This window comes from Bombina bombina, chromosome 7 (genome assembly GCF_027579735.1).
Source record: "Bombina bombina isolate aBomBom1 chromosome 7, aBomBom1.pri, whole genome shotgun sequence".
NCBI lineage: Eukaryota > Metazoa > Chordata > Amphibia > Anura > Bombinatoridae > Bombina > Bombina bombina.
Window position 1 is genome coordinate 45,131,431 of NC_069505.1, and position 13,410 is coordinate 45,144,840.

The 13,410-nt window shown below is 39.5% G+C and overlaps 1 protein-coding gene across 1 annotated transcript in view; it reads right to left on the reverse strand.

Annotated features, from left to right (window-relative positions):
* The window catches only part of MARK2 (microtubule affinity regulating kinase 2), a gene marked incomplete at its 5' end in the record, with an annotated part of 681,669 nt that overhangs the window by 592,190 nt on the left and 76,069 nt on the right, over positions 1-13,410 (reverse strand). Inside the window, 3 exon segments of the mRNA XM_053720068.1 lie at positions 1,023-1,088; positions 1,207-1,255; positions 1,591-1,644. Coding sequence (XP_053576043.1) covers positions 1,023-1,088; positions 1,207-1,255; positions 1,591-1,644 — 169 coding nt within the window.

Below are 13,410 nucleotides of genomic sequence, written 5' to 3' on the forward strand. Positions count from 1 at the left end.
ACCAAATGACGCCTTCAGAAAGTCTTTTCTAAGTATCAGAGCTCCTCTCACATGCGACTGCATGCCATGCCTCTCAAAAACAAGTGCGCAACACCGGCGCGAAAATGAGGCTCTGCTTATGCTTTGGGAAAGCCCCTAAAGAATAAGGTGTCTAAAACAGTGCCTGCCGATATTATTATATCAAAATACCCAGATAAAATGATTCCTCAAGGCTAAATATGTGTTAATAATGAATCAATTTAGCCCAGAAAAAGTCTACAGTCTTAATAAGCCCTTGTGAAGCCCTTATTTACGATCGTAATAAACATGGCTTACCGGATCCCATAGGGAAAATGACAGCTTCCAGCATTACATCGTCTTGTTAGAATGTGTCATACCTCAAGCAGCAAGAGACTGCTCACTGTTCCCCCAACTGAAGTTAATTGCTCTCAACAGTCCTGTGTGGAACAGCCATGGATTTTAGTGACTGTTGCTAAAATCATTTTCCTCATACAAACAGAAATCTTCATCTCTTTTCTGTTTCTGAGTAAATAGTACATACCAGCACTATTTCAAAATAACAAACTCTTGATTGAATAATAAAAACTACAGTTAAACACTAAAAAACTCTAAGCCATCTCCGTGGAGATGTTGCCTGTACAACGGCAAAGAGAATGACTGGGGTAGGCGGAGCCTAGGAGGGATCATGTGACCAGCTTTGCTGGGCTCTTTGCCATTTCCTGTTGGGGAAGAGAATATCCCACAAGTAAGGATGACGCCGTGGACCGGACACACCTATGTTGGAGAAATATAAACATGAAAAGAAAACGTGAAATCAGCAGAAATAATACTGGGAAATAAAGCATATATATGAATATAAAAAGGCATCACATTATTAAAAAATACATGTACAAGGTTACAGCTATGTTATACATCTGTATGTTATACATCTTCAGAGGTGTAGAAGTCATTGTACACAGAAAAAGCATTTTAATATTACTTAGCATTGATACATCAGTTTCAAAAGGTGAACAGTAACTTACCTCCACTAGCATATTCCATAACTAAATAAAGGGTCTTCTCTGTTTCTATAACTTCAAATAACTTAACTGTAAAGAAGAAAGAAGAAAGTAATTTAAAATCTATCTAAATAAGTAAAAGGGAATAGCAGAAAACTGTATATGAGACAAGGAAGGAAGAATGTCTGAATAGGGTCTGGACTCTTACCTATGTTAGGGTGATTCAAAACCTTCATTATTCTTACTTCTCGAAAAAGCTAGAAGACAAGAACAATTAAAAACAGAGTCATAAATAGAAAATGCATCTTATTGCCTATAAATCAAGGTAAAATGGAAGCTCTTTACACAAACTATTTTCTTTGAAAACATACATCAAGAGCACATAAAAGAGTAAATGAAAATTTGTAATTTTCAATTAACAGCATTAACCAATATGCCAAATGTATTTAACTGTCAAGAGGTTACGCGGAATCCATTATGCATAGCACTATACTTGGAAACCGATCAAGCTTTTCTGGGTAAGTGATGTATACAATAGACTTCTATAATCATCTGTCAGCGCACTTCCAGATAACTACAAAACATTTCTTACCTTTTGTAGACTAGATGAATTAAGCTGAGTTTTGTCAATAATTTTTACAGCGACCTGGAAAGAAATAAAACATATAATATTTCATTATATAGATATAATTTATTTGAGTCGTTTACCATGGAGATTATACAACCTGCTGTATAGAAGGGTTTTTTTACTCTAAGGAGAGGTGGGGGGGGGGATAAAACTTACTTGTTAAATTAAATTATTTCATGATGGCAAATCATGATGTGTGGGAATTCCTATCCTAACCACTAGGAGGAGTCAAAAGTTACCAAGTACTCTAGGAATGCTGAAAGAATTCCAGCTGTAACCTTTGCAAGCACACCAAGCAAAACATATGCCTGCTAACATGTTTCCTACACTAAGGTGTCAATAACTGTCAGAAAACCCTCTATGAAAAAGCACTAAGCTATCAATTGCCATTTTGTCAAATTCAGAGCTTTGAAATCTTGATAAAAGAAAAGCCCTTGAGAAGATCCCTAGGCATTCATGAGGACATTTGAAACAGATCTGCAAACCAAATCCTAAGAAGCCACGCCAAAGCATTAAGAATTGCTGACACTTGTCCCTGCTTCATTCTGGCTATCATTCTGGATAGCAAATGGAGGAAAAGATATAAGACAGGTTAAACAACCAGTGAACCCCCAAGGGCATCTATTAGACTTGCTGGAGGTTCAAGAGACTTGGCACAATACTGGGGGGCAATTTGTATTTCAAGCAAAAGGCCATGAGATCTCTCTCTGGGAGAACCAAAAGTCTCACAATCTGATCGAAAACTTCCTGATTCAGAGACTATTCTCTGCACAATTGTTCAAACCTGGAATGTGGATGGAAGAAATACTGCAATTACAGCGTTCTTTTTAACTATAGATGCTAAGGAACTGTGAGAGAGGCTTGAAAATTGCATGAAGGTCCAGAATATATATGGGTACCCTCCCTCCTGAGTAGACCATGCTCACTGACTTTTCCCCAGACTGCACCCCAACCTAACAGGCTGACATCTGCTACAAAGTTACGCTTGTCCTGTGATCTTACAGGATCCTCTGAGACAGAGCCTCATGGTCCCCATTCCATTGATACAGCATCTGCAATCAGAGGGCCTGAAGATGAAATCTGGCAAAGGCAACTGCATCTGAGGTGGCTACCATGAGACCCACAGCTTTCATGCACTGAATAGAAGAGAAAGGATTCAGTTGAAAAAGGACACAGTTCTCTTGCAGCTTTAATCTGCATTGAACTGTCAGGGACAAATGCATAGTCACTGAATCGATTATGAACCCCAGAAAAGACACAGGTCTAAGGAGTTAAGGAGCTTATTGGAAGATTTATTTTACAAACGTGACATTGAAGCGACTGAAGTACAATTTGAGGGCTAGATTACAAGTGAAGCATTATTTTTTGCTCCTTTGCGTGCGTTAACTGCGCTAGCTGTAAGATTTTTGAGCGCATAGGGTAGCTTGCATATTACAAGTTGAAAGTAAAAAGTTTTTGCATGAGCACTAACCTTTTGCGTGCAAAAACCGAAGTTAGAATATCGCGACCACGTCAAAGTAACCCCCCATAGAAGTTAATGTAGCAAGAAAAGTGCGTGCAAACCTGATCACATTTTCTTAAGTGCACTAACCAGACATGAAAAACTAAATTTTGCTTACCTGATAAATGTATTTATTTCCGGATACGGTGAGTCCACGGAATCATCAATTACTGTTGGGCATATCACACCTGGCCAGCAGGAGGAGGTAAAGAGCACCATAGCAAAGTTGTTAAATGTTGATTCCCTTCCCACAATTCCCAGTCATTCGACAAAGGAAAATGGAGGAAAAACAAAATTTATGCTTACCTGATAAATGTATTTCTTTCTAGACACGATGAGTCCACGGATCACCTAATTACTATTGGGAATATCACTCCTGCCCAGCAGGAAGCAGCAAAGAGCACCACAGCAAAGCTGTTAAATATCACCTCCCTTTCCTCCAACCCCAATCAATCGACCGAAGCAAAGGAGAGAAAGGAAGCAAAAAGGTGCAGAGGTGTCTGAAGTTTATAACATACCAACAACCTGTCCAAGAACAGGGCGGGCCGTGGACTCATCGTGTCAAGAAAGAAATATATTTATCAGGTAAGTATAAATTTTATTTTCTTTCTAATGACACAATGAGTCCACGGATCATCTAATTACTACTGAGAATCAATACCCAAGCTAGAGTACACAGATGATAAGGGAGGGACAAGACAGGGAACCTAAACGGAAGGCACCAATGCTTGAAGAGCCTTTCTCCCAAAAGAGGCCTCAGCCGAGGCAAAAGTGTCAAATTTATAGAATTTTGAAAAAGTGTGAAGAGAGGACTAAGTTGCAGCCTTGCAAATCTGTTCCACAGAAGCTTCATTTTTGAATGTTTAGGAAGAGGAAACAGCCCTTGTAGAATGAGCCGTAACTCTCTCAGGAGGCTGCTGTCCAGCAGTTTCATAGGCAAAGTGAATTATATTCCCATAGAAAACCACAAACAGAGCAGAAGACTGATGAAAATCCTTAGTCGACTGTAAACAGAATTTCAATGCACACACCACATCCAGATTGTGCAAAGCCCGTTCCTTCTGAGGAGGATTAGGACACAAGGAAAGAACAACAATCTCCTGATTCAGTTCTGAAACTACTTTAGGGAGAAACCCTAACTTAGTACGCAAAACTACCTTATCCGCATGAAAAATAAGGTAAGGAGACTCATACTGTAATGCAGAGAGCTCTGAAACTCTTTGAGCAGATGAAATAGCAACAAGAAACAAAACTTTCCAAGATAACTTAGTATCTAAGGAATGCATCGGCTCAAACGGAGCCTATTGAAGAACTTTAAGAACTAGGATAAGACTCCAGGGAGGAGTAACCGGCTTGAACACAGGCCTGATCCTGACCAAGGCCTGACAAAAGATTGCACGTCTGGGACATCCGCGAGACGTTTATGTAACAAAATAGACAAGGCAGATATTTGACCCTTTAGGGAACTTGCCGATAAACCCTTCTGCAAACTTACTTGGAGAAAGGACAGAATTCTAGGAATCCTAACTCTACTCAAAGAGTAGCCCTTGGATTTACACCAATATAGATATTTACGCCATATCTTGTAGTAAATCTTTCTAGTCACAGGTTTGCGAGCCTGAATCATGGTCTCAATGACCGAATTTGAAAATCCACGCTTGGATAGAATTAAGCGTTCAATCGCAAAGCAGTCAGCTTAAGAGAGACTAGATTTGGGTGAAGAAAGGTGCCCTTGAAGTAGAAGGTCCTTCCACAACGGAAGTCTCCAAGGTGGAAGGGATGACATGTCCACCAGGTCTGCATACCAAATCCTGCGAGGAAACGCCGGTGCAATGAGGATCACCGACGCCCTCTCCTGCTTGATTCGAGCAATAACCCGAGGAAGAAGTGCAAATGGAGGAAATAGGTATGCAGGACTGAAATTCCAAGATACCACCAGGGCGTCTATCAGTACAGCCTGAAGGTCCCTTGACCTTGACCCGTACTTTGGGAGCTTGGCATTCTACAGAGATGCCATGAGATCCAATTTTTCGGCTGCCCCTATTTGAAAATCATGCTGGAAAATACTTCCGGATGGAGTTCCCACTCCCCCGGGTGAAAGGTCTGGCTGCTCAGGAAGTCCATCTCCAAGTTGTCCACTCCTGGAATGTGAATCGCCGACACACAGCAATTGTGGGTCTCCACCCACTGAATTATCTTGGCTACCTCTGTCATGGCCAAGGAACTCTGCGTTCCTCCCTGATGGTTGATGTAAGACACTGAAGTTCTGTTGTCTGACTGGAACCTGATGAGCCAGGCCGACGTTAACTGAGCCCAGGTCAGAAGAGCATTGAAGATTGCTCTCAGCTCCAGAATGTTTATGGGTAGAATAGACTCCGACTGAGTCCATGTTCCCTGAGCCTTTAGAGAACCCCAGACTGCTCCCCATCCCAGAAGGCTGTTGTCACAATCACCCAAGAGTCTGCGAAAGCAGGTTCCTTGGTAGAGATGATCCTGAGACATCCACCAAAGAAGAGAATCCCTTGTCTCCTGCTCCAGCTGTAATCGCGGAGACAGATCCGCATAATCTCCGTTCCACTGGCTGAGCATGATTAACTGCAGAGGTCTGAGGTGGAAATGAGCTAACAGGATGCTGTCCATTGCCACTACCATCAGACCGATTACCCCCATTCACTGAGCCACTGATGGCAGAGGAGAGGACTGAAGCTCTAGGCAAGAATGGAAAATCTTTGATTTCCTGACTTCTGTCAGAAAAATCTTCATTGATAAGGAATCTATTATGGTTCCCAAGAAAATGACCCTTGTATTTGGAACTAGGGAACTCTTATCCAAATTTACCTTCCATCCGTGAGATCACAGGAAAGATAAAATTTTCGTGTGGGATCTTGCTTGCTTGAAAGGATGGCGTCTGAACCAGAATGTCGTCCAGATAAGGCGCCACTGCAATGCCCCGCAATCGGAGCACCGCCAACAGAGATCCAACAGAGATCCCAGGACCTTTGAGAAAATTCTGGGAGCTGTGGCAAGGCCGAATGGAGGAGCCACGAACTGGAAGTGTTTGTCTAGAAATGCAAACCTTAGAAACTTGTGATGATCCCTGTGGATGGGAACATGCAGGTACGCGTCCTTTAAATCCACCGCTGTCATAAATTGCCCCTCTAGGACCAAAGGAAGAGGGGAGCAAATAGTTTCCATCTTGAAGGACGGCACTCTGAGGAATTTGTTTAGACTCTTGAGATCTAAAATTGGTCTGAAGGTTCCCTCCTTTTTGGGAACCACGAACAGATTGGAATAAAACCCCAGACCCCGTTCCTGTATCGGAACAGGAAGTATCACTCCCAGGTTGGAGAGGTCCCGAACACAGTGTAAGAACGCCTCTTTTTTTTGTCTGGTCTACAGATAATCTTGAAAGGAGAAACCTGCCCCTGGGAGGAAATGTCTTGAACTCTAGATTGTATCCCTGGGACACGATTTACACTGCCCAGGGATCCTGAACATCTCGAACCCAAGCCTGAGTGAAGAAGGAAAGTCTGCCACCACCACAAGATTCGGTCCCGGATTGGGGGCAGGCCCTTCATGCAGTTTTTTATTCAATAGCAGGCTTTTTGGATTGTTATCCCTTGTTCCTAGACTGATTGGGCCTCAAGGAGGGCTTGGACTGCTCCTGCTTGGAAAAGGGAGTGGAAGGATTTCCTTTGAAATTCAGAAAGGAACAAAAATTACTGTGACGTCCATTTTGTTTATTTCTCTTATACTGAGGGAGGCAATGTCCCTTTCCTCCCGTAATGTCAAATTATTTCCGTCAAACCCGGCCCAAACAAGGTCTTTATAGTTAGTTGTAGTAGGTGGCGCAAAACAAGTTGCTATTCCCAATGTGTCTTACTGTAAATATGTGTGATAATATGTGGGCTCAATATATGTTAATGTTTTGAGGAGTCCTAATTTTATATTCTCTTTTGGAAAAAATGGATGTCGAAACTATTTAAGAAATAAATATGATCCTTTATTTGATTATGGTAAATTTACCCAATAGTAGTGATGCTAAAAGTACAGTTAAACAAAAATTATTACAATTCCTTCAAAGTTTAAAAAATGACACCGGTGTCTCTATGTATAAAAATGTACATAATATATAAAAAATAAATTAAATTAAAATAATAACGTTGAAATCTTATAATTTATACAGTTTTGGGTTTATCACAAGTTGTAATTTCTAACAGAATGTTTGTAGATTCAATTTTATAGTGGATAAAACAATAGTTGCTGTATAGTTCATATAGGATACTTTGTTTCAAGTTCAGCTATGCAATTGAGTTTGAGATCTTATCTTAGGCAACTATATATCAAATGTAGAGGTATGTTGGTGCGATTTTTATCACACTATAATATAAGTATACAAATTAGTACGTTGAAGTGTATCTGTTTGATATCACTTTTGTGAGATAATTGCGGTTAAATAAACGCCACTATGCCAGTGTTTTGATTAAGTTTCAAGATCAAGCTGGTGGCAGTTCTATATGAGCTGCTGGCGGTTAAATAAATGCCGCTTTGGTTTCCTCTTATTAGGTGGGCTTATCTGTTTGCTGTGAGAAAATTCACTTTTATATAAGTGTTTCGGTAGTTGTCGTGGCCGCTCAGTTACCTTATCCTTTGTCGGTCAGTGACCGATCGCGCTCTTAAGGGTTTCTTGGTGGGATCTTCGTTGCGGTTAAGTGCTAACCGTTTGCTGATGTTTTTTTAAGTATCTCCGGTTTTTCTATTCTGTGGCTTGTCTGTCGGTCAGTGACCGATCACGATGGTATGGTTGTTGGATAACCTCCTGATGTGGAATTTTAGATTGCCTTTCCGGTCTGTTGTTCCCAGGTTTCTTAGATGTCGGTCAGTGACCGATCTGGGTGCTGAAATGTGGTTGTGGGGATAAGTAGAAAGTTTGTAGGATAAGTAGAAAAAGGATTTCTAGTTATCAATGTGATCTTTGCGGTTAAATATATGCCGCTCAGTGGGAACTTGAATATTTCAACTGGGTATAGCTGGTATTCACTTTGTCTTCTCAAATCCTGTGCAGGTGTGCTCTGGTATCAACATGTTTCGGCTTGACAGCCTTTTTCAAGATACCAGATGTGGGGATTCAAAGGCTATTTAAAGCCTCTCTAATTTAGCAATAAATCACTAATTGATGATATACATAAAATCAAAAAAATCAGGAACAATTATAAAATGCTGTTTTATTATATAACATAGGTATCCTTGGGTCTTAATTATAATATAGTTGGGTGTTTTTATGTAGCGATAAACATTTTATATGATTACTTTTAAAATAGAGAAAGATATTATATATCTTAATGTCAATAACTTTTAGAGTGTATATTTTAGTCACTTTATAAAACCATGGATATTTTTAAAAGGTTTCTGTAATTAGAGCGTAATATTAGAGTGAAATAATTTGTCTATACTTATCGTTGTATGGATATTTTAACCATAAAATATAGTTAAAACGGGACCAATGGTGAAATTAGAATTTAGTGAAATAAAAGTTAGATGGGCCAAAAGAGAATATAAATTTAAGTGAATCTTTTGACTCTAGTTTGAATGTTTCTATTTGTTATCTGTGGGCTACAATAACCAGATAGTGGGTATTGTAAAAATATAGTAAAGAGCTGTATGATCCAATGAGTGTGTTGTACCAATACTTTTCTAGTTTTTGTGGATATTAGTATTATCGGATGAGAGATTAGCCTTCTTGTATGAATTTTTATAATTATTGTAGGAATTTTAAAATTTCAAGTTGTTTGTCCTTAGACTGTAAAACTAAGTTGTAATTTTGTCAAATATATATATATTTTATTTTAGAATTCTATTGTATTTAATCAACTTGGTTTGTTAGTGTGATGGCTTGGTTTTTATGATCTTAAAAAATGGCCTATGTGTTAGTTTAAATTTCAAGTGGTGTGTCCTTAGACTGTAAAACTATATATTTATTTATGATATATATATATATATATATATATATATATTTTCTTGAGTAGTTTTATTATGTTTAGTAAATATGTTTTAATGGTGTGTTTGCGTGTTTTCGTGTCTATACTTATCGTTGTATGGATATTTTAAAATATATTGTATATTGTTGATTAAATACAATAGAATTCTAAAATAAAATATATATATATTTGACAAAATTACAACTTAGTTTTACAGTCTAAGGACAAAACTTGAAATTTTAAAATTCCTACAATAATTATAAAAATTCATACAAGAAGGCTAATCTCTCATCCGATAATACTAATATCCACAAAAACTAGAAAAGTATTGGTACAACACACTCATTGGATCATACAGCTCTTTACTATATTTTTACAATACCCACTATCTGGTTATTGTAGCCCACAGATAACAAATAGAAACATTCAAACTAGAGTCAAAAGATTCACTTAAATTTATATTCTCTTTTGGCCCATCTAACTTTTATTTCACTAAATTCTAATTTCACCATTGGCCCCGTTTTAACTATATTTTATGGTTAAAATATCCATACAACGATAAGTATAGACAAATTATTTCACTCTAATATTACGCTCTAATTACAGAAACCTTTTAAAAATATCCATGGTTTCATAAAGTGACTAAAATATACACTCTAAAAGTAATTGACATTAAGATATATAATATCTTTCTCTATTTTAAAAGTAATCATATAAAATGTTTATCGCTACATAAAAACACCCAACTATATTATAATTAAGACCCAAGGATACCTATGTTATATAATAAAACAGCATTTTATAATTGTTCCTGATTTTTTTGATTTTATGTATATCATCAATTAGTGATTTATTGCTAAATTAGAGAGGCTTAAAATAGCCTTTGAATCCTCACATCTGGTATCTTGAAAAAGGCTGTCAAGCCGAAACATGTTGATACCAGAGCACACCTGCACAGGATTTGAGAAGACAAAGTGAATACCAGCTATACCCAGTTGAAATATTCAAGTTCCCACTGAGCGGCATATATTTAACCGCAAAGATCACATTGATAACTAGAAATCCTTTTTCTACTTATCCTACAAACTTTCTACTTATCCCCACAACCACATTTCAGCACCCAGATCGGTCACTGACCGACATCTAAGAAACCTGGGAACAACAGACCGGAAAGGCAATCTAAAATTCCACATCAGGAGGTTATCCAACAACCATACCATCGTGATCGGTCACTGACCGACAGACAAGCCACAGAATAGAAAAACCGGAGATACTTAAAAAAACATCAGCAAACGGTTAGCACTTAACCGCAACGAAGATCCCACCAAGAAACCCTTAAGAGCGCGATCGGTCACTGACCGACAAAGGATAAGGTAACTGAGCGGCCACGACAACTACCGAAACACTTATATAAAAGTGAATTTTCTCACAGCAAACAGATAAGCCCACCTAATAAGAGGAAACCAAAGCGGCATTTATTTAACCGCCAGCAGCTCATATAGAACTGCCACCAGCTTGATCTTGAAACTTAATCAAAACACTGGCATAGTGGCGTTTATTTAACCGCAATTATCTCACAAAAGTGATATCAAACAGATACACTTCAACGTACTAATTTGTATACTTATATTATAGTGTGATAAAAATCGCACCAACATACCTCTACATTTGATATATAGTTGCCTAAGATAAGATCTCAAACTCAATTGCATAGCTGAACTTGAAACAAAGTATCCTATATGAACTATACAGCAACTATTGTTTTATCCACTATAAAATTGAATCTACAAACATTCTGTTAGAAATTACAACTTGTGATAAACCCAAAACTGTATAAATTATAAGATTTCAACGTTATTATTTTAATTAAATTTATTTATTATGTACATTTTTATACATAGAGACACCGGTGTCATTTTTTAAACTTTGAAGGAATTGTAATAATTTTTGTTTAACTGTACTTTTAGCATCACTACTATTGGGTAAATTTACCATAATCAAATAAAGGATCATATTTATTTCTTAAATAGTTTCGACATCCATTTTTTCCAAAAGAGAATATAAAATTAGGACTCATCAAAACATTAACATATATTGAGCCCACATATTATCACACATATTTACAGTAAGACACATTGGGAATAGCAACTTGTTTTGCGCCACCTACTACAACTAACTATAACTCTAAACTTTGGGATAAAGTTTACTTCAGGTGTGCTAGATTCCCCACCAGCTAGACAGTCTAAACCTACCAAACATCCAAACAAGGTCTTTCCCTTGTGGAATAGCAACTTGTTTTGCGCCACCTACTACAACTAACTATAAAGACCTTGTTTGGGCCGGGTTTGACGGAAATAATTTATGACATTACGGGAGGAAAGGGACATTGCCTCCCTCAGTATAAGAGAAATAAACAAAAGGGACGTCACAGTAATTTTTGTTACTTTCTGAATTTCAAAGGAAATCCTTCCACTCCCTTTTCCAAGCAGGAGCAGTCCAAGCCCTCCTTGAGGCCCAATCAGTCTAGGAACAAGGGATAACAATCCAAAAAGCCTGCTATTGAATAAAAAACTGCATGAAGGGCCTGCCCCCGATCCGGGACCGAATCTTGTGGTGGTGGCAGACTTTCCTTCTTCACTCAGGCTTGGGTTCGAGATGTTCAGGATCCCTGGGCAGTGTAAATCGTGTCCCAGGGATACAATCTAGAGTTCAAGACATTTCCTCCCAGGGGCAGGTTTCTCCTTTCAAGATTATCTGTAGACCAGACAAAAAAAAGAGGCGTTCTTACACTGTGTTCGGGACCTCTCCAACCTGGGAGTGATACTTCCTGTTCCGATACAGGAACGGGGTCTGGGGTTTTATTCCAATCTGTTCGTGGTTCCCAAAAAGGAGGGAACCTTCAGACCAATTTTAGATCTCAAGAGTCTAAACAAATTCCTCAGAGTGCCGTCCTTCAAGATGGAAACTATTCGCTCCCCACTTTTGGTCCTAGAGGGGCAATTTATGACAGCGGTGGATTTAAAGGACGCGTACCTGCATGTTCCCATCCACAGGGATCATCACAAGTTTCTAAGGTTTGCATTTCTAGACAAACACTTCCAGTTCGTGGCTCCTCCATTCGGCCTTGCCACAGCTCCCAGAATTTTCTCAAAGGTCCTGGGATCTCTGTTGGATCTCTGTTGGCGGTGCTCCGATTGCGGGGCATTGCAGTGGCGCCTTATCTGGACGACATTCTGGTTCAGACGCCATCCTTTCAAGCAAGCAAGATCCCACACGAAAATTTTATCTTTCCTGTGATCTCACGGATGGAAGGTAAATTTGGATAAGAGTTCCCTAGTTCCAAATACAAGGGTCATTTTCTTGGGAACCATAATAGATTCCTTATCAATGAAGATTTTTCTGACAGAAGTCAGGAAATCAAAGATTTTCCATTCTTGCCTAGAGCTTCAGTCCTCTCCTCTGCCATCAGTGGCTCAGTGAATGGGGGTAATCGGTCTGATGGTAGTGGCAATGGACAGCATCCTGTTAGCTCATTTCCACCTCAGACCTCTGCAGTTAATCATGCTCAGCCAGTGGAACGGAGATTATGCGGATCTGTCTCCGCGATTACAGCTAGAGCAGGAGACAAGGGATTCTCTTCTTTGGTGGATGTCTCAGGATCATCTCTCCCAAGGAACCTGCTTTCGCAGACTCTTGGATGATTGTGACAACAGCCTTCTGGGATGGGGAGCAGTCTGGGGTTCTCTAAAGGCTCAGGGAACATGGACTCAGTCGGAGTCTATTCTACCCATAAACATTCTGGAGCTGAGAGCAATCTTCAATGCTCTTCTGACCTGGGCTCAGTTAACGTCGGCCTGGCTCATCAGGTTCCAGTCAGACAACAGAACTTCAGTGTCTTACATCAACCATCAGGGAGGAACGCAGAGTTCCTTGGCCATGACAGAGGTAGCCAAGATAATTCAGTGGGTGGAGACCCACAATTGCTGTGTGTCGGCGATTCACATTCCAGGAGTGGACAACTGGGAGATGGACTTCCTGAGCAGCCAGACCTTTCACCCGGGGGAGTGGGAACTCCATCCGGAAGTATTTTCCAGCATGATTTTCAAATAGGGGCAGCCGAAAAATTGGATCTCATGGCATCTCTGTAGAATGCCAAGCTCCCAAAGTACGGGTCAAGGTCAAGGGACCCGCAGGCTGTACTGATAGACGCCCTGGTGGTATCTTGGAATTTCAGTCCTGCATACCTATTTCCTCCATTTGCACTTCTTCCTCGGGTTATTGCTCGAATCAAGCAGGAGAGGGCGT